We start from the raw sequence: 20,949 nt of genomic DNA, 5'->3' as shown, positions 1-20,949 counted from the left end.
TTAGACTGAGAACACTGTTAGTTAGACTAAGACTGAGAACACTGTTAGTTAGACTGAGAACACTGTTAGTTAGACTTAGACTGAGAACACTGTTAGTTAGACTTAGAACACTGTTAGACTTAGACTGAGAACACTGTTAGTTAGACTTAGACTGAGAACACTGTTAGTTAGACTTAGACTGAGAACACTGTTAGTTAGACTTAGAACACTGTTAGTTAGACTTAGACTGAGAACTCTGTTAGTTAGACTTAGACTGAGAACACTGTTAGTTAGACTTAGACTGAGAACACTGTTAGTTAGACTTAGAACACTGTTAGTTAGACTTAGACTGAGAACTCTGTTAGTTAGACATAGACTGAGAACACTGTTAGTTAGACTTAGAACACTGTTAGACTTAGACTGAGAACACTGTTAGTTAGACTTAGAACACTGTTAGTTAGACTTAGACTGAGAACACTGTTAGTTAGACTGAGAACACAGTTAGTTAGACTTAGACTGAGAACACTGTTAGTTAGACTGAGAAACACAGTTAGTTAGACTTAGAATGAGAACACTGTTAGTTAGACTGAGACTGAGAACACTGTTAGTTAGACTTAGACGGAGAACACTGTTAGTTAGACTTAGACTGAGAACACTGTTAGTTAGACTTAGACTGAGAACACTGTTAGTTAGACTTAGACTGAGAACACTGTTAGTTAGACTGAGAACACTGTTAGTTAGACTTAGACTGAGAACACTGTTAATTAGACTTAGACTGAGAACACTGTTCGTTAGACTTCGACTGAGAACACTGTTAGTTAGACTGACATTTTATTAAACTGTATCTATAACAAAATAGCTGTATTTATCTTTGTGAATAACACATGGCTTCAATGTATTTCCTGTAGGACTTCCTTACAGAGGAAAAGGAGGGTCTGTTGGAGTTGTTCCAGAGTTTGGATAAAGAGGGAAACATGTCTGTGGACAACAAGGAGTTCAGGAAGGCTGTGCAGGTCTGACGCCATGAGCAGTATAATACTGACATAATACTGTTTCACTGTTTCACACTCACAATTGATTGAACATGACTAGATCAATCAATCAACAAGATCAAATCAACCAATTCTTTTGAATATGGTGGTAAAGCTAACCATTGTGTTTGTGTATTGCAGCATGCTAACATACCCTTGGATCAACACCAGCTGGAGTGGCTGATACAGCACTTTGACAAGGACTGTACAGGCAGGATAAACTACAGGTGGGTCTCAACTCTAATCACTAAATACATGTACTGGAATATCTATCCACTGTAGTGGACGTCATGCATGGGTTAAGAGCGTAGTCCAATCTCACTGAGATCAGTTTCCCTCGTCCAGAATCTGCCCAGAGAAAAGCTTAAAGGGCAATTCGTAGTTGCTACATCCATTCTTTGATTTATAAATTAATGATATACCAATTGATTCGTGAAGAGTATAACTTATAAATGCCTCATGAGCTTAGTTCAACTGTTGTACCCCATCAGAACCCAAAATACAGTTGAAGTCGGAAGTTTACATACACCTTAGCCAAATACATTTAAACTCAGTTTTTCACAATTCCTGACATTTAATCCTAGTAAAAAATTCCCTGTCTTAGGTCAATTAGGATCACCACTTTATTTTAAGAATGTGAAATGTCAGAATAATAGTAGAGAGAATTATGTATTTCAGCTTTTATTTCTTTCATCACATTCCCAGTGGGTCAGAAGTTTACATACACTCAATTAGTATTTGGTAGCATTGCCTTTAAATTGTTTAACTTGGGTCAAACGTTTCGGGATGCCTTCCACAAGCTTCCCACAATAAATTGGTTGAATTTTGGTCCATTCCTCCTGACAGAGCTGGTGTAACTGAGTCAGGTTTGTAGGCCTCCTTGCTCGCACACGCTTTTTCAGTTCTGCCCACACATTTTCTATATGATTGAGGTCAGGGCTTTGTGATGGCCACTCCAATACCTTGACTTTGTTGTCCTTAAGCCATTTTGCCACAACTTTGCTTGGGGTCATTGTCCATTTGGAAGACCCATTTGCGACCAAGCTTGAACTTCCTGACTGATGTCTTGAGATGTTGCTTCAATATATCCACATAATATTCCTTCCTCATGATGCCATCTATTTTGTGAAGTGCACCAAGCCCTCCTGCAGCAAAGGACCCCCACAGCATGATGCTGCCACCCCCGTGTTTCACGGTTGGGATGGTGTTCTTCGGCTTGCAAGCCGCCCCCTTTCTCCACCAAACATAACGATGGTCATTATGGCCAAACAGTTCTATTTTTGTTTCATCAGAACAGAGGACATTTCTCCAAAAAGTACAATCTTTGTCCCCATGTGCAGTTGCAAACCGTAGTCTTGCTTTTTTATGGCGGTTTTGGAGCAGTGGCTTCTTCCTTGCTGAGTGGCCTTTCAGGTTATGTCGATATAGGACTCGTTTTACTGTGGATATAGATACTTTTGTACCTGTTCCCTCCAGCATCTTCACAAGGTCCTTTGCTGTTGTTCTGGGATTGATTTGCACTTTTTGCACCAAAGTATGTTCATCTCTAGGAGACAGAACGCGTCTCCTTCCTGAGCGGTATGACGGCTGCGTGGTCCCATGGTGTTTATACTTGCGTACTATTGTTTGTACAGATGAACGTGGTACCTTCAGGCGTTTGGAAATTGCTCCCAAGGATGAACCAGACTTGTGGAGGTCTACAATGTTTTTTCTGAGGTCTTGGCTGATTTCTTTTGATTTTCCCATGATGTCAAGCAAAGAGGCACTGAGTTTGAATTAGGCCTTGAAATACATCCACAGATACACCACCAATTGACTCAAATTATGTCAATTAGCATATCAGAAGCTTCTAAAGCCATCTAAGTCATTTTCTGGAATTTTCCAAGCTGTTTAAAGGCACAGTCAACTTAGTGTATGTCAACTTCTGACCCACTGGAATTGTGATACAGAGAATTATAAGTGAAATAATCTGTCTGTAAAATGACATGTGTCATGCACAAAGTAGATGTCCTAAAAGACTTGCCAAAACTATAGTTTGTGAACAAGAAATTTGTGGAGTGGTTGAAAAAACAAGTTTTAATGACTCCAACCTAAGTGTATGTAAACTTCCGACTTCAACTGTATATTTTTGTTCAATGTAAGTCAATGTAAACAAACTTCGTATAGCTTTATTACATGTTTAATCTATAATTGTATCTCATGGATGGTCCGTCCTTCCATCCATTGCTCTGTCTACTAATCTGAGAGTGGTTATATTTCTCCAGCCCAATCCCTCAGCTGTTTATCAAAACAGAGGCGGGGACGCCGCTTTATTATTGTTTCAACTACAGGTTGTCCCTTTAAGTTGATTATAAGGTCTTAGTTTGTACACAGAGTCAAATGTGTTTTGTGTCCACAGCACTATTTAATGGACCGTCTTGTCATTGCTCTCCCTGTGTGCTCCATGTCTTGCAGCAGTCAGTTTGCTGAGCAGTCATAGGCAGCCACCGGTAGTGAAAAGGACAGCGAGAGAAGCAGGACAGACAGTGGTCACTGGGCCTAAGAAGGGAACAAGATGGAGGACGACAAGAAAGAGATGCTGTAATAAACGGCAGTCTGAATAGGATTGTGTCCTTGTAGAATGGTGTTGTGTTTGCATGCACAGAAACACACAGATGCACCAACGAACAAACAAACAAAACTGAATATTCAAGGTTGTATTGTAGGGATCTACACTCATCTTCCCCACTCAAACCTTTAACCCCAGCCAGCTGCACACAGGGAGGGCACGTCAGTTCAGCCAGGTGTTCCCGAGCCCCGTCTCTCTCTCTTCCTGTCTCTCTTCATCACTCCGGCCCGTTCTACATCCAGCATTAATCTCATCACTCCGGCTTGTTCTACAGCCAGCATTAATCTCATCACTCCGGCCCGTTCTACAGCCAGCATTAATCTCATCACTCCGGCCCGTTCTACAGCCAGCATTAATCTCATCACTCCGGCCCGTTCTACAGCCAGCATTAATCTCATCACTCCGGCCCATTCTACAGCCAGCATTAATCTCATCACTCCGGCCCGTTCTACAGCCAGCATTAATCTCGTAATTCCGGCCCATTCTACAGCCAGCATTAATCTCGTAATTCCGGCCCGTTCTACAGCCAGCATTAATCTCGTAATTCCGGCCCATTCTACAGCCAGCATTAATCTCGTAATTCCGGCCCATTCTAAAGCCAGCATTAATGTCATCACTCCGGCCCGTTCTACAGCCAGCATTAATCTCATCACTCCAGCCCGTTCTACAGCCAGCATTAATCTCATCACTCCAGCCCGTTCTACAGCCAGCATTAATGTCATCACTCCGGCCCGTTCTACAGCCAGCATTAATCTCATAACTCCGGCCCATTCTACAGCCAGCATTAATCTCATCACTCCGGCCCATTCTACAGCCAGCATTAATCTCATCACTCCGGCCCGTTCTACAGCCAGCATTAATCTCATCACTCCGGCCCGTTCTACAGCCAGCATTAATCTTCTGCTATGACAACAATACATCCAGAGAGAGATACACAGACAGAGGCAGGAGGAGGAAGAATAGGAGACGTTGGTCCAGGCATTCTAAAAGACATGCAGAGGGAGGCAGGAAGAATAGGGCCAGATGCAACCGATCGTGTGTCTGCTTTGTGAATGTATGCATGGCCTGTAAAGGAGATGGATGAACAGATACTCCTGATGAATATGCAGGCAGATCATTACTTATGCAGGCACCGCGTTGGGTGGAAATAAGGCTGATTGTGTCTCAAGGTGTATTTCTTTATGGAGAGATTATGGAGAGACACTTTAGGTAGCTGAGAAGGCTTCGCCTAAATCAGAGGTGGTTTGGTGAGCTACCTGGTGAGTAACTGTGTCTGTGGTTTGGTGAGCTACCTGGTGAGTAACCGTGTCTGTGGTTTGGTGAGCTACCTGGTGAGTAACCGTGTCTGTGGTTTGGTGAGCTACCTGGTAAGTAACAGTGTCTGTGGTTTGGTGAGCTACCTGGTGAGTAACCGTGTCTGTGGTTTGGTGAGCTACCTGGTGAGTAACCGTGTCTGTGGTTTGGCGAGCTACCTGGTGAGTAACCATGTCTGTGGTTTGGTGAGCTACCTGGTGAGTAAACGTGTATGTGGTTTGGTGAGCTACCTGGTGAGTAACCGTGTCTGTGGTTTGGCGAGCTACCTGGTGAGTAACCGTGTCTGTGGTTTGGCGAGCTACCTGGTGAGTAACCGTGTCTGTGGTTTGGCGAGCTACCTGGTGAGTAACCGTGTCTGTGGTTTGGTGAGCTACCTGGTGAGTAACCGTGTCTGTGGTTTGGTGAGCTACCTGGTAAGTAACCGTGTCTGTGGTTTGGCGAGCTACCTGGTGAGTAACCGTGTCTGTGGTTTGGTGAGCTACCTGGTAAGTAACCGTGTCTGTGGTTTGGCGAGCTACCTGGTGAGTAACCGTGTCTGTGGTTTGGCGAGCTACCAGGTGAGTAACCGTGTCTGTGGTTTGGTGAGCTACCTGGTGAGTAACCGTGTCTGTGGTTTGGTGAGCTACCTGGTAAGTAACAGTGTCTGTGGTTTGGTGAGCTACCTGGTGAGTAACCGTGTCTGTGGTTTGGCGAGCTACCTGGTGAGTAACCATGTCTGTGGTTTGGTGAGCTACCTGGTGAGTAATCGTGTATGTGGTTTGGTGAGCTACCTGGTGAGTAACCGTGTCTGTGGTTTGGCGAGCTACCTGGTGAGTAACCATGTCTGTGGTTTGGTGAGCTACCTGGTGAGTAACCGTGTCTGTGGTTTGGTGAGCTACCTGGTGAGTAACCGTGTCTGTGGTTTGGTGAGCTACCTGGTGAGTAACCGTGTCTGTGGTTTGGCGAGCTACCTGGTGAGTAACCGTGTCTGTGGTTTGGCGAGCTACCTGGTGAGTAACCGTGTCTGTGGTTTGGCGAGCTACCTGGTGAGTAACCGTGTCTGTGGTTTGGTGAGCTACCTGGTGAGTAACCGTGTCTGTGGTTTGATGAGCTACCTGGTAAGTAACCGTGTCTGTGGTTTGGCGAGCTACCTGGTGAGTAACCGTGTCTGTGGTTTGGTGAGCTACCTGGTAAGTAACCTTGTCTGTGGTTTGGCGAGCTACCTGGTGAGTAACCGTGTCTGTGGTTTGGCGAGCTACCTGGTGAGTAACCGTGTCTGTGGTTTGGTGAGCTACCTGGTGAGTAACCGTGTCTGTGGTTTGGTGAGCTACGCTCAGCTGATGGGTAACTGTGCCTGCCTAGCTCAGCGGCAAGTCTTGTATGTGGCACAGGACAACAGGGTTCCAATCCCGGTCGCTCACATCGTTGCCATGACCTGGGTGGGTCGGTCTCTGTGAGGAGGAGGTCAAACGGCATGGTTTGCATAGCCTACTGCACGTACTGTAGCAGGGCTGGGCTCAGTCCCATTTCAATTCAGAACGTTAACCTAATTCTAATTCCAAATTGAACAGGGAATCTCAGTGTACTGTCTGAGTAGCGGCAGTGTATAAAGGCTGTACTTACCAGTTCTCATCGCTCTCTGTTCCCCTTTTAGAGTATGGTCATTAGCACAGTATACATGATTCCAATTTTAGCTCAGAGACACCAGGTAAATTGAAAAAAAATAAGATAATGCTGATTTATAGGCACATTGAACTATATGGATAGTGCTAGAACAATGGCGTCACATCGGAATTCTGCCATCTTTATGCACGTTCGCCATTGATTGGAATTCAACTGGAAATGACCCCACCCTGACTGTCTCTGTTGCTCTGGTATGAGTCATAAAAGCACAACTCCTCAGATGACGATGATGATGATGTTTGATGCGACAGCTGTGTGTTCAGCTCAGATAATGGATGGAACATATCTACAACCACTTGTTTCCTAAAGTGCTTTTAGCCCACGGATTGGTTTCATTTGCTGTTGGACTGTCATGTGAGGAATATCTGGTTCAAAGGCTTTTGTTCTTTAAAATGGATTTGATTTGGCGCTACGTTTCTCAATGGGAAGATACCCATTGTATTGGTAACGGCCTACCCATCGCTAATGAAAAAAAAAAAAAAATGGTGGATCTGATGCACTTGACATCAAGGTGCGGGATATTGTGGTGCCCGTGTCCTCTGCTAACCTGATAGCTGTTCATTGCTCTCGAGTAAAGAGCACTACTGCACCAAGATAGAGATTTTGAAACGTAAAAACGTTGCTTTAATACTGTTTTATGAAGCATTACGCAAGATACATCAGCTTCATTTGACACTATAAGATAGTTGGTCCTCAGGTACCCCAGACGTGTAGCCCTGAACTAGCTCACTGATCCACCTAATTCATCAAGGGTGTGATGATTATATGACTACATTTACATTTTAGTCATTTAGCAGACGCTCTTATCCAGAGCGACTTACAGTTAGTGAATACATACATGTTTGTTTTTTTGTTTTTTTTCATACTGGCCCCCCGTGAAACGAACCCACATCCCTGCCGGCCAAACCCTCCCCTACCTTGGACGACCCTGGACCAATTGCGCGCCGCCCCATGGTTCTCCCGGTCGCGGCCGGCTGCGACCGAGCCTGGACTCGAACCAGGATCTCTAGTGGCACAGCTAGCACTCCGATGCAGCGCCTTAGACCACTGCGCCACTCGGGAGTCTAGTTGAATTAGTTGTGCTAGCACTGGAATAGATCAAATGCATGGAATGGCTGGGGGGGGGGGGTCCCCGAGGAGAGGTTTGAACCCCTAGAAGACATGGAATAGTAATGGTAATACTGCATTAAAATAGATACAACAGGGTATAACCCAGCTCTATCCCTAATTGAAGAAGTTGTATCTGTTATAAAAATAGAACTTTAGACACTAAACGCAACGTAGGTCCACTACTGTTGGGGGAAGCTGGTTCCACCATTGGGGTGCCAGGACAGAGAAGAGCTTAGACTGGGCTGACCGGAAGATGCCCTCACGTAGGGGTGGGAGGGCCAAGAGACCAGAGGTGGCCGAACGGTGTACTCGGGTTGGGGTGTAGGTCCACTAACCCACCGAGATGAACTCGCTACAGAGAGTAGCAAGACCACAGTGCCTTTAGAAAGTATTCACACCCGTGAGTACTTGGGATTAAAATGGATTTAATTGTCATATTTTGTCAACGATGATCTACACAAAATACTCTGTCATGACAAAGTGGAAGAAAAATTCAAACGTTTGTTTTTAAAAAATCCTGAAAAATAAAAGGTAACGCTTTACTTGACACCCAGCGTCATAATACGTTATGGCACGGTCATTACCATGTCATAACAGCTGACATCTATTGTCATAACCTGTCATAATATGGTCATAACACTGTCATGACCCATATATTTACACCTGTGACACATTGCATTATTTTATGGCTGGTTATGACACCTACATAAGAGTGTCAAAACCCACATTTATTCAAATTCGTTTTTTTCCCTACCAAGAAGTTTCCTTTCATTTGAAAGATTGTTTCTTAAGTCCTTTGTTGTTGTAATGAACTATGACCATCCTTATGACCAATCCCGTGTCACTTTACTTGGACTAAGAAAATAACCTTCATGACACTGTCAAGAAGCATTGTGACCATCATAATCATATAGGCCAGAGAGGCCTATCACGTGCATGCCCTTATGTCAGTCATCAGTCAACATGAGGGTGCTCCTGAAATCTGCTCCTGCATTCATACCAGTCATCAGCAACAGAACATTATGGTAAGTGCATCAATGTGTGCTCAATTACAATTATAACTTAATATGGTCAATTTCTGAAAATGTTGTATAACATAAACATACTGTTGACAGGTAGACTATGGTGTAATGGAATGTTTTGCCTTGTGTGGTTAGGTTTTGTGGGTTTTAACGCAATATATATCAAAACAGGTCTAAATATATGTGTCATGACAGTGTTATGAACATATGACAGGTTATGACAAGTTACATCATCTGTTAAGACATATTGACATACTTTGACATGGTTATGATCGTGTCATAACGTGTTATGACGCTGGGTGTCAAGTAAAGTTTGACCAAATAAAACACGAATATATCTTAATTACATAAGTATTCAACCCCCTGAGTCAATACATGTTAGAATCACCTTTGGCAGTGATTACACCTCTGAGAACTCTACGAACTTTGCACACCTGGATTGTACAATATTTGCACATTATTCTTTAAAAAATTATTCAAGCTCTGTGAAGTTGGTTGTTGATCATCGCTAGACAGCCATTTTCAAGTCTTGCTATAGATTTTCAAGCCGATTAAAGTCAAAACTGTAACTAGGCCACTCAGGAACATTCAAATCTTGGTAAACAACTCCAGTGTATATTTGGCCTTGTGTTTTGGGTTATTGTCCTGCTGAAAGGTGAATTTGTCTTCCAGTGTCTGTTGGAAAGCAGACTGAACCAGGTTTTCCTCTAGGATTTTGCCTGTGCTTAGCTCTATTCTGTTTCTTTTTATCCTTAAAAACTCCCTAGTCCTTGCCGATGACAAGCATACCCATAACATGATGCAGCCACCACCATGCTTGAAAATGTGAACAGTGGTTCTCAGTGTTGTGTTGGATTTGCCCCAAACATAATGCTTTGTATTCAGGACATAAAGTTGATTTCTTTGCCATTTTCGATGTCTGCTAGTTTTATTTCTACCCATCTACCAATAGGTGCCCTTCTTTGCGAGGCATTGGAAAACATCCCTGGTCTTTGTGGTTGAATCTGTGTTTGAAATTCCCTGCTCGACTGAGGGACCTTACAGATAATTGTACAGTATGTATTGGGTACAGAGATGAGGCAGTCATTCAAAAATCATGTTAAACACTATCATTGCACAGTCCATGCAACTAATGTGACTTGGTAAGCAAAAACACATCCTGAACTTATTTAGGCTCGCCATAACAAAAGGGGTTGAATACTATTGACTCAAGACATTTCAGCTTTTCAGTTTTTATTAATTTGTAAACATTTCTAAAAACATAATTCCACTTTTACATTATGGGTATTGTGTGTAGGCCAGTGACAAACCATCTCAATTTAATCAATTTTAAATTCAGGCTGGAACACAACAAAATGTGGAAAAAGTCGAGGCATGTGAATACTTTCTGAAGGCACTGTTTATGCCAACAGGCCTGTTCGAAAGATGGAAAAAAAATAACAGAATAATTTAGGTAAATTACCTCTCTGATGTTGGCTTAATGAAAACAAATATCTAGCTCTCCCGTTCCTAATGGTCCATCTTTCATCTGAATCAACACAAAGCCTTGAATGCCTCGTCATATTGAACAGGCTCCATTGGATATTCACATGTTGGGCCAAATGTTCAAGACGAGACAAAACAACAGAACGAACCCCCTAGGAGATCTATGCACATCGCAGCACTGGCTTGGCCTAATAGAGCGGATTCAGCGCATTAAAAATCATCTCGATAGCGCTAATGGAATCTTGAGTGGCCAATAGAAGTAAATAATTAAATTAAAGACCCCTATGGTGTTATTGTTTCCTGTATTCATGAATCATCAAGGCCTCCTGTATTCTCATGCTAATCTAACATCAGGATATTTGTTTTATTTATTTTGTGTCCGACATAATGAACGAACCCGTGTTTTTTTCTCCTTCCAAATGGCGTTGTTCAGACGTTTGTGCAGGTTCTGGCACAGAAACAAAGACGCAGCATTAATAGCCATTGTCCTCCGTGATTATTAAAGTAAACAGAGTGGAGGGTGCTCACCTTACTGAGGCAGCTGCAGGCACTTGAGGGGAACGTCCGTGAAGAGAGGGGAGGAAGGGCCGGGCCAAGCAACCCTCAAGACTCTCTGTTAGTGAGGTGAGCCCATTATTCTGAGGCTTCTAGAGAACAGCAGAGCGCTACGATAATTAGCTTTGAAGATCAGGGTCGTCTTCATTAGGCACCAAAGGGAAGAAAACAGACAGACAAACAGGGAGGGACTATCTGGACTCATTAAGAACTGCTTGTTTCCCCTTTCCATTGAAACAGGTTTTGCTACAGTGTGCCTTAATGAACAGGGCCCAGATCCAGCTCTGGGTTAGGATTCATTTGGGTGCAGTCCAGCAGTGTAATGACAGAGAAGCTAAGGAACAAAATGTTCTGTTCCCGCTTCCTCTTTAAAGGGACAATCTGCGATAGCTACATCCAATTTTGGATTCTTGAACAATATAAATTATGCCTCATGAGTTTAGTTCAACTGTCACACCCAAAATATAAGCATGTTTTACTCCATTGTTTGTAAACAATGCAATTGTAAACAAATACTGTTTAGCCTTAATACATGGTTAAAACTATCATGTTGATATCATGGATGGCCAGACCATGCATCTATAGCTCGGTCTATGAATTTGAGATTTGTTCATCTCCAGCCCAATCCCTCAGCTGTTAAACGAAAGTGGCGGGGTGTACCCTTTGATATTGTTTGAACTGCAGATTGTCCGTTCAATTATACCCTGTTACCAATACATCAAGAGCAGGAGGGGTACATGGTCTGGTTGACTGGTTCCTCACTTATTCATTTTCCTTATGAAATGAAGAATAGACACTGATAAATGTTCCCACCGTTTTGTCTAACATTTCCCATGGTGCATCTATCCTTTATTTAATATGCTTACATTTTTTTGTACTCAGCACCTCCATGTTACTGGATGTGCGATGTGCTGAACACTACATTTAAAACGAATCTTCCTTTTCCTTGCCACGGTGCTTCTGCTTGCTCTAAGGTGATCCATGTTGCTGCAGGAAGGGCTATATAAATATATTAGATATTCTCAGAGAGGAAGAAAAACCCAAGACAAGCATCTGTAAATTAAAACTCTTAAGATGTTTTAATGTTATTGGTAGCACTATATAATAACTCCACGTAGTAACGCATTTATAATGGATTAGTAAATAATTTATTCATCATTACTCGCATTTCTAAATGTTAGTAACTTAGTTATTCACACATTTATAAACAACTTTTAAAGTATTTAATAATCATTCATAAGATGTTTAATATAAGTCCTTCTAAATAATCTACTAATCACTAGTAAAACATTTTTGCATGACCTAATCTAAAGTGTGGGCTATTTATACTTTATAAATAATTTATAAATGTTTTGAGTGACCAGTGTAATTTCTCACCAAAAGATGGACATGTCATTGGTAGACATTCCAGCAGTACCTGATGATCCTTAAGGTCTCAGAATGGCCCCTAGAACATATCAATGGTTAGAAAATAAGCCTGCAACACAGAGGATGATTTGAACATTAGCCTTTCTTGGCAGTGACCTTTATACCAAAAGCAAAGTGTGGTTTGCGGTCATGCCTTAAAGCACTCAAATCTCAATTAACCCAGAACTAAAATCTTAAAATCAAATCAAATGTTATTTGTCACATACACGTGTTTAGCAGAGCGAAATGCTTGCGTCATTTTGTCAGTTGGGTGATTTAGTTCTGGGTCCATATACACGTTAGAAATTGTGAGTTCCGGTTTGCGAAGTCTCCGCCCTCACAAAATAATGTAAATGTATAAAGTAAAAATAACCTACTTTAGGTGAGGTCACGCAAAAAGACTTAACAAATCATTAGTAAATGGTTTATAACGACCTATATTAAACATCTTATGGAGTAACGATTCATAAATGAATAAACTACTTACTAATCCATTATAAATGCTTTACTATGCGAGGTTATAACGTGCTACTACCTATAATCATTTTCTTTAAATAGTTACATACAAGCATTGTATACAGCACAGAAAGAATCTCTTTCCTGGGTGGGTTTAATGAAGAAGAGTTTATCATGAGAAATACATCGTGCACGCTGCTAACTTGTGCTTCTTGAAAACTACTCCCAAACGTTGTTGTGAATGTTGTACAGTTGTGTATATATATATATATATATATATATAAAATCCTGAACAAAACTAGCGTCTGGGTGTTCTATAGCATGGTGCCTTCTCATGGACGGACAGAAGCACATCTAGAGATGAAGGAAAGTGGTTTATCTTTTCTACCAAAAGCTCAAAGACTATTGTCTGCATCTGAAATGGCACCCTACTCCTATATGGCACCATACCTTTGTAATTTTTTATTTTATTTTTTATTTATTTCACCTTTATTTAACCAGGTAAGCCAGTTGAGAACAAGTTCTCATTTACGACTGCGACCTGGCCATGCACTATATAAACGAATAGGATGCCATTATGGACGCAACCCAACGTGTGTGGTAGTTTCGATGAGATTACAATCATTTCCAATGCCGCTCAGTGGACAGTCACCCCCAAAAGAAACAGACGTTACCGCGACAAGGGGAAGCCTAGAGAGTAAACATACAGGGGTGACAGTTTACCAAGGGGCTTCTCTATCCCCAGGAATAGCTCTGTCAAAACACAGACCCATGACATGGGACAGTCGTACAGTACAGCAGGACCTTTAGAATGGGCTTCATCTTGTCCGACCGAGCCCTCCTTTAGGGCAGCATTATAAAAACACATTTTGGCTTTAAAATCACTAGCGTGGATAGACTACATGTACAGCTCAATGAAAACCTTGGTGTAAAAAAAAAAAAAGGTACACTAAATTCATGATGTTTTGAAGAAGAATGTGTTTCTTTTTCAGTTTCAAGTTCACTTCTATTAGTCATATGTACTGGATACACAAGGTATAGCACACTGTCCAATGAAATGCTGACTTCCAGGTTCCCTTTAGACAGTGATGTAAGTGCTTTGAACATACAGGTCTAATATTGACACAGAACAGACCTGGTAGGTTCATCAGAGGGTCAGTCTAATATTGACACAGAACAGACCTGGTAGGTTCAGAGGGTCAGTCTAATATTGACACAGAACAGACCTGGTAGGTTCAGAGGGTCAGTCTAATATTGACACAGAACAGACCTGGTAGGTTCAGAGGGTCAGTCTAATATTGACACAGAACAGACCTGGTAGGTTCAGAGGGTCAGTCTAATATTGACACAGAACAGACCTGGTAGGTTCATCAGAGGGTCAGTCTAATATTGATACAGAACAGACCTGGTAGGTTCAGTCTCATATTGACACAGAACAGACCTGGTAGGTTCAGTCTCATATTGACACAGAACAGACCTGGTAGGTTCAGAGGGTCAGTCTAATATTGATACAGAACAGACCTGGTAGGTTCAGTCTCATATTGACACAGAACAGACCTGGTAGGTTCAGTCTAATATTGACACAGAACAGACCTGGTAGGTTCATCAGAGTCAGTGGTACACTGTATGATGTTGACCAACTGTTGAATCAATATGACATGTCAGTCTGAGTTAAGCTGCAAACCCAATACTAAGTGAATAATCGCAGCATTCAAATTCTCTCCCTTAGCCTGAGTCCCATATCCATTTGTCCTTTCTTGTCAACTCCTGTCATTGTCACGAAAGAGGCAAAACAGCACAAACGGATCAGGGACTCAGGCTCTCTCTCTTTAACCAAAAGCAGCACATAAGATATAGCTGTTGCTTGTGTTTTTGGGGGATGGGTTGGTTTTATACGGATGCTGAGTGATGTTTAAATAGCCGGGGGGGTGCGTTCAGCAGGGCACAACGTTGTGGAGCATTATGTAGAACCAACATACCTCTCTGGGGTACAAGAAGGAATCAAGTCAGCTCTATTCACAATACTGCTATCTGAGGAGCATACTACAAAGCAAGATCAACAAGAGCCAGCTAACTTACCTAAATGTTCTGAAATAACTTTTTATTTTTTGGGGGGAAAGATAACCTTGAAATAAGCACGGTCTAAATTGACCCAACAACCATAAAAACGCATATCTAAGTTGAGCTTAAATGAACCAGAATATCACTAGTTATTTCCTGGTTGTCGATCAAAAGTTAGCTGGCTAACTCATTGATTCTGCGTTGTAGCGTAGCCCTCTGTAATGTTAGGCAGCATTACTGCGTCCTGAACGTGGCCCCCGTTGCAGCGATGGGAGGTTGGAATCACATGTCCAGCAGTAGAACACGGGGGTCCTCCACCACTGACTTGATCTTCCGCAGGAAGGTGACGGCCTCTCTGCCGTCGACCAGCCGATGGTCGTACGTCAGAGCCACGTACATCATGGGACGGACCTCCACCTGATGGAGGGAGGGAGATCAAATATGAGATGATAAGAAGAACTAGTAGCTACTCCATTCAACTGACTGACTGTACCACTGTCATTAATATAACTGGCTGTACCACTGTCATAATAATATAACTGGCTGTACCACTGTCATAATAATATAACTGGCTGTACCACTGTCATAATAATATAACTGGCTGTACCACTGTCATATTAATATAACTGGCTGTACCACTGTCATATTAATATAACTGGCTGTACCACTGTCATAATAATATAACTGGCTGTACCACTGTCATAATAATATAACTGGCTGTACCACTGTCATATTAATATAACTGGCTGTACCACTGTCATATTAATATAACTGGCTGTACCACTGTCATAATAATATAACTGGCTGTACCACTGTCATAATAATATAACTGGCTGTACCACTGTCATAATAATATAACTGGCTGTACCACTGTCATAATAATATAACTGGCTGTACCACTGTCATAATAATATAACTGGCTGTACCACTGTCATATTAATATAACTGGCTGTACCACTGTCATTTAGTCATAATAATATAACTGGCTGTACCACTGTCATATTAATATAACTGGCTGTACCACTGTCATTTAGTCATAATAATATAACTGGCTGTACCACTGTCATTTAGTCACAATAATATAACTGGCTGTACCACTGTCATTTAGTCATAATAATATAACTGACTGTACCACTGTCATTTAGTCATATTAATATAACTGGCTGTACCACTGTCATTTAGTCATATTAATATAACTGGCTGTACCACTGTCATTTAGTCATAATAATATAACTGGCTGTACCACTGTCATATTAATAAAACTGGCTGTACCACTGTCATTTAGTCATAATAATATAACTGGCTGTACCAATGTCATTTAGTCATAATAATATAACTGGCTGTACCACTGTCATTTAGTCATAATAAATCATGATAATATAACTGACTGAGGTTGAAATTGAAACGTAATATATAGTAGCTAGATTTTAGAAATGATAACTGTTGACATGACAACATGCATACATTTGCGGCAAATAATGTCCAATTCAACTTCTGGATTGAGATGAATTTCATTTGTTGACATACAGAAGCTCATGCACTGCGGGTGTGACCCACCTTGCCGCCGATGGCCACAGGCCTGTCGAAGATGCCGTGCATGCCCAGGATGGCAGACTGGGGTGGGTTGATGATGGGCGTGCCGAACATGGAACCGAACACTCCTCCGTTACTGATGGTGAAGGTCCCCCATCCATGTCCTCCACAGCCAGTGTATTGTTACGAGCCTGGACACAACACAGGAGTCAGTTCTGCCTTTACTCAACGCCATTTGTTTTCATCGATCTCCCGTTTGAAGAACTTCTTGGCGCCGTTTATCACAGAGTGGTGTCATCCTATTGATGTTGTGACTAAAGGCACAACCTTAAACCGTAACTGTTAGATCTTATTGTGTTATTGACTGATGTTTTTGTTTACCCCATATGTAACTCTGTGTAGTTGTTGTTTTTAAATCGCACTGCTTTGCTTTATCTTGGCCGGGTCGCAGTTGTAAATGAGAACTTGTTCTCAACTGGCTTACCTGGTTAAATAAAGGTGAAATAAAATAAAAATGGTCTACAACAGTGACTCATTCATCCCATTCAAACAAAGCGTTGTACCTTCTCTCCCAGACCGTTGATGGTTTTCTCAATGTCAGCAAAGTTCATGGTCTCTACGTTGCGAATAACCGGTACAACCAGTCCCTGGTGAAGGGGAGCAGATGAGACCACATTTACAAGCAAGAAACCCAGACTTTTCTGGTTACATTTGTATAGAATTTTCACCCAACAAAGAGAAAAGAACACCAGCACAGAGAAAACAACACCAGCACAGAGAAAACAACACCAGCACAGAGAAAACAACACCAGCACAGAGAAAACAACACCAACACAGAGAAAATAACACCAACACAGAGAAAATAACACCAACACAGAGAAAATAACACCAACAGAGAGAAAATAACACCAACAGAGAGAAAATAACACCAGCACAGAGAAAAGAACACCAGCACAGAGAAAAGAACACCAGCACAGAGAAAAGAACACCAGCACAGAGAAAACAAAACACAATGCTCTACGGTACAAGGAGCACTAGCCCATGATCAATCAAAAAGAAAATAAAGAATACAACTATTTCATGTTTAGATTTGGTCAAGCCTCCCACCCATTAGCCCTGGACCCAGACATGACAATTAGGGGCAGTTACAAAAACCATTAAGTTAAGAGAATAGAATGTAAAGGTCACATGTCTGTGCCTTACCTTGGGAGTGGCCACAGCCACACTGATGTCAACATAATCCCTGTACACGATCTCTTTGGTTGTATCATCAATCACTGGGGAGGGGAAAAAGACAAACATGAACATCATTCTCACATTTTGACTTCAATGCTGTGTCTGTTTCATTTCATCCATTCTGGGGTCTCTGGTAAAGAAATTCAGTTTGAGACTTGTAAGTAATTATGAGCTGTCAAAGCAACATAATCCCATATACCTTGGACTCTATCCAACAGAGATAGAGGCAGTCTGTGGGTAGAGGGGCAGTCTGTGGGTAGAGGGGCAGTCTGTGGGTAGAGGGGCAGTCTGTGGGTAGAGGGGCAGTCTGTGGGTAGAGGGGCAGTCTGTGGGTAGAGGGGCAGTCTGTGGGTAGAGGGGCAGTCTGTGGGTAGAGGGCAGTCTGTGGCTAGAGGGGCAGTCTGTGGCTAGAGGGGCAGTCTGTGGCTAGAGGGGCAGTCTGTGGGTAGAGGGCAGTCTGTGGCTAGAGAGGCAGTCTGTGGGTAGAGCTCTGTGGGTAGAGGGGCAGTCTGTGGGTAGAGGGGCAGTCTGTGGGTAGAGGGGCAGTCTGTGGGTAGAGGGGCAGTCTGTGGCTAGAGAGGCAGTCTGTGGGTAGTCTGTGGGTAGAGGGGCAGTCTGTGGGTAGAGGGGCAGTCTGTGGGTAGAGGGGCAGTCTGTGGGTAGAGGGTCTTACCTCCATTGACAGAAGGCTGGTCCATGAGAGCGTGTGCTGAAGCCTTGACGAAGGCTGACATGAAGCCCAGCTTGATGTTGTGTCGCTTCAGGAAAGCATCTTTATGGAGCTTCCTCATCTCCTGGATGTTGCTACGGAGGGAAGGGAGAGAACCACCATTAAAGGAGGGTGTGAGGGATGGGAGAGAACCACCATTACAGGAGGGTGTGGGGGATGGGAGAGAACCACCATTAAAGGAGGGTGTGAGGGATGGGAGAGAACCACCATTAAAGGAGGGTGTGAGGGATGGGAGAGAACCACCATTAAAGGAGGGTGTGGGGGATGGGAGAGAACCACCATTAAAGGAGGGTGAGGGATGGGAGAGAACCACCATTAAAGGAGAGTGTGAGGATGGGAGAGAACCACCATTAAAGGAGGGTGTGGGGGATGGGAGAGAACCACCATTAAAGGAGGGTGTGGGGGATGGGAGAGAACCACCATTAAAGGAGGGTGTGGGGGATGGGAGAGAACCATCATTAAAGGAGGGTGTGGGGGATGGGAGAGAACCACCATTAAAGGAGGGTGTGGGGGATGGGAGAGAACCACCATTAAAGGAGGGTGTGAGGGATGGGAGAGAACCACCATTAAAGGAGGGTGTGGGGGATGGGAGAGAACCACCATTAAAGGAGGGTGTGGGGGATGGGAGAGAACCACCATTAAAGGAGGGTGTGAGGGATGGGAGAGAACCACCATTAAATGGAGCTTCCTACTGGGTGGTCATTTGGTGGACAACAACAACATTTACAAGAGTAAAAAAAGACGCCATTTGTTAAGTGTCTATATCTGTATGTTTGCAACCGCTGTTGGCCTGGAACCACTTGACCATAGGGGATGAACGAAGTGGGATTGAACAGTACCTCATGTCTATCTCGTTGAAGGTGGTGAGCATGGCACAGGTCTCCTGAGCCTCCTTCAGCCTCTGGGCGATCCTCAGCCTCATGCGATTCATCTTCACCTGGAGGAATAATAAGACAATTGGTTGGGAGCACCTGTTTGGTTTCTCAATAAACAAACAGCAAGACACTTCTCTTGGTTTGAAACCAGCCCAAGGCCTTTCCCTGCTATTTCATCTAGTTCTGTTAGTATGGGAGTGTTGACCTAAAGCTGACCTGGTGTGGAGAGGTCTCACCCTGCTATTTCATCTAGTTCTGTTAGTATGGAAGTGTTGACCTAAAGCTGACCTGGTGTGGAGAGGTCTCACCCTGCTATTTCATCTAGTTCTGTTAGTATGGGAGTGTTGACCTAAAGCTGACCTGGTGTGGAGAGGTCTCACCCTGCTATTTCATCTAGTTCTGTTAGTATGGGAGTGTTGACCTAAGGCTGACCTGGTGTGGAGAGGTCTCACCCTGCTATTTCATCTAGTTCTGTTAGTATGGGAGTGTTGACCTAAGGCTGACCTGGTGTGGAGAGGTCTCACCCTGCTATTTCATCTTGTTCTGTTAGTATGGGAGTGTTGACCTAAGGCTGACCTGGTGTGGAGAGGACTTACCCTGCTCTCTGTCCTGGTCCCATGAGCTGCTACTGGTACTTGTACTGGGGCAGTGGGCTTGACCGCAGAAACTAGAAAGAGAGAGAGAGCAAAAGACAGACTTTATTATGCAAAAAAGCTTATAATGATCAAAGTGTTAGTTAGACCCCCTGCTTAAATATATATATTTTTATAATTTCACTCAAGTTAACATGAATCTGATGTACGTTTGTAACAGTTGAGCAGCTGTCGTACCAGGTTTGGCGTGGGCTGCTTGTGTGGGCATGGCGACAGGGACGGCGGCCGGGGCTGGGACAGAGGCGGCCGGGGCTGGGACCTCCGCTGCTGGGACAGAGGCTGCTGGGACAGAGGCTGCTGCTGCAGCTGACCGGAGAAGAAGAGACATTAAAAATCCTGATTGTGTGATTTTCAGATCATCTCCTGATACGAATGACAAGTTGGTACTATGTGTATGACGATGACAGGATCAGTTGGATGAGAGAGACGAAAGGGGGAGAGAGAGCCTACCTCCTTTTTTGAGTTTGAAGAGGGGATTCCCGGCCTCTACCCTCCCTCCATCTGGCACAAGCAGCTCCGTGATCACACCGGCCGCCGGAGACGGCACCTGCAACGAGGTCTGAGAGGAAATGTATTCTTCTTATCAAACAGTTGGTGAAATTACAAACTCACTACATTTCAGCATTTGATAGCTCGCCTCCTCTAAATATCTGATCATCAATGCCATTTCTTTATTACACAAATTGCTTTTAAAAACATAGTCATGGCTCTATTTTGTATTCCATTATAATTTGTGACTTCTTGGTGTATACAGTACCTTATCAGTCTCGATCTCACACACCACCTCATCCTCTTTTACTGAATCTCCAACAGCTGGAAAATACCAAAGGTAGGTATTACTAGGTAGGTGTTACTAGGTAGGTGTTACTAGGTAGGTGTTACTGTCCTACACAAAACCTCAATGGGAACAAGATACTAAACATGAGCTGGCGCCACATAAAAAAGCCAGGACACCTACCTTTCTCCCACCTCACGTCCCCTTCTGTGATCGACTCAGAGAACGGAGGGGTGTTGACGATGACAACTTCATCCCCTGATGGAAAACAAAAACGTCAGAGTGAGATTTTATTTAATACAGCGACTTGTTTTAATACACAGGTCCCAGAAGGCAGACGAGACTGGGGTTTGAAAACGTTGTTTTAATACACAGGTCCCAGAAGGCAGACGAGGCTGGGGTTTGAAAACGTTGTTTTAATACACAGGTCCCAGAAGGCAGACGAGACTGGGGTTTG

The 20,949-nt window shown here is 43.2% G+C and overlaps 2 protein-coding genes across 4 annotated transcripts in view; one reads left to right on the top strand and one right to left on the bottom strand.

Annotated features, from left to right (window-relative positions):
- Positions 1-3,610, top strand: part of LOC121549225 (leucine-rich repeat-containing protein 74A) — a 35,328-nt gene extending 31,718 nt beyond the window's left edge. For 2 of the 3 annotated variants that reach the window (XM_041861080.2, XM_041861078.2), the window contains 3 exons: positions 888-992; positions 1,152-1,237; positions 3,465-3,610. In XM_041861080.2, coding sequence (XP_041717014.2) covers positions 888-992; positions 1,152-1,237; positions 3,465-3,489 — 216 coding nt within the window. In that variant the 3' untranslated portion in view covers positions 3,490-3,610. The remainder of the gene's footprint in view (positions 1-887; positions 993-1,151; positions 1,238-3,464) is intronic. The other variant, XM_041861079.2, reaches the window with a different exon arrangement.
- Positions 3,611-11,822: 8,212 nt separating this feature from the next.
- The window catches only part of LOC121548575 (dihydrolipoyllysine-residue succinyltransferase component of 2-oxoglutarate dehydrogenase complex, mitochondrial-like), a 14,031-nt gene continuing 4,904 nt past the window's right edge, over positions 11,823-20,949 (bottom strand). The window contains 12 exon segments of the mRNA XM_041860049.2: positions 11,823-15,107; positions 16,248-16,372; positions 16,375-16,414; positions 16,787-16,870; positions 17,427-17,500; positions 18,133-18,263; positions 19,029-19,126; positions 19,661-19,731; positions 19,895-20,023; positions 20,168-20,276; positions 20,475-20,530; positions 20,676-20,750. Coding sequence (XP_041715983.2) covers positions 14,973-15,107; positions 16,248-16,372; positions 16,375-16,414; positions 16,787-16,870; positions 17,427-17,500; positions 18,133-18,263; positions 19,029-19,126; positions 19,661-19,731; positions 19,895-20,023; positions 20,168-20,276; positions 20,475-20,530; positions 20,676-20,750 — 1,127 coding nt within the window. The 3' untranslated portion in view covers positions 11,823-14,972.

This window comes from Coregonus clupeaformis, chromosome 33, assembly GCF_020615455.1.
Source record: "Coregonus clupeaformis isolate EN_2021a chromosome 33, ASM2061545v1, whole genome shotgun sequence".
NCBI classification, from domain to species: Eukaryota; Metazoa; Chordata; class Actinopteri; order Salmoniformes; family Salmonidae; genus Coregonus; species Coregonus clupeaformis.
The sequence above is the reverse complement of the archived record's forward strand: the minus strand, read 5'-3'. Positions and strand labels throughout refer to the sequence as shown.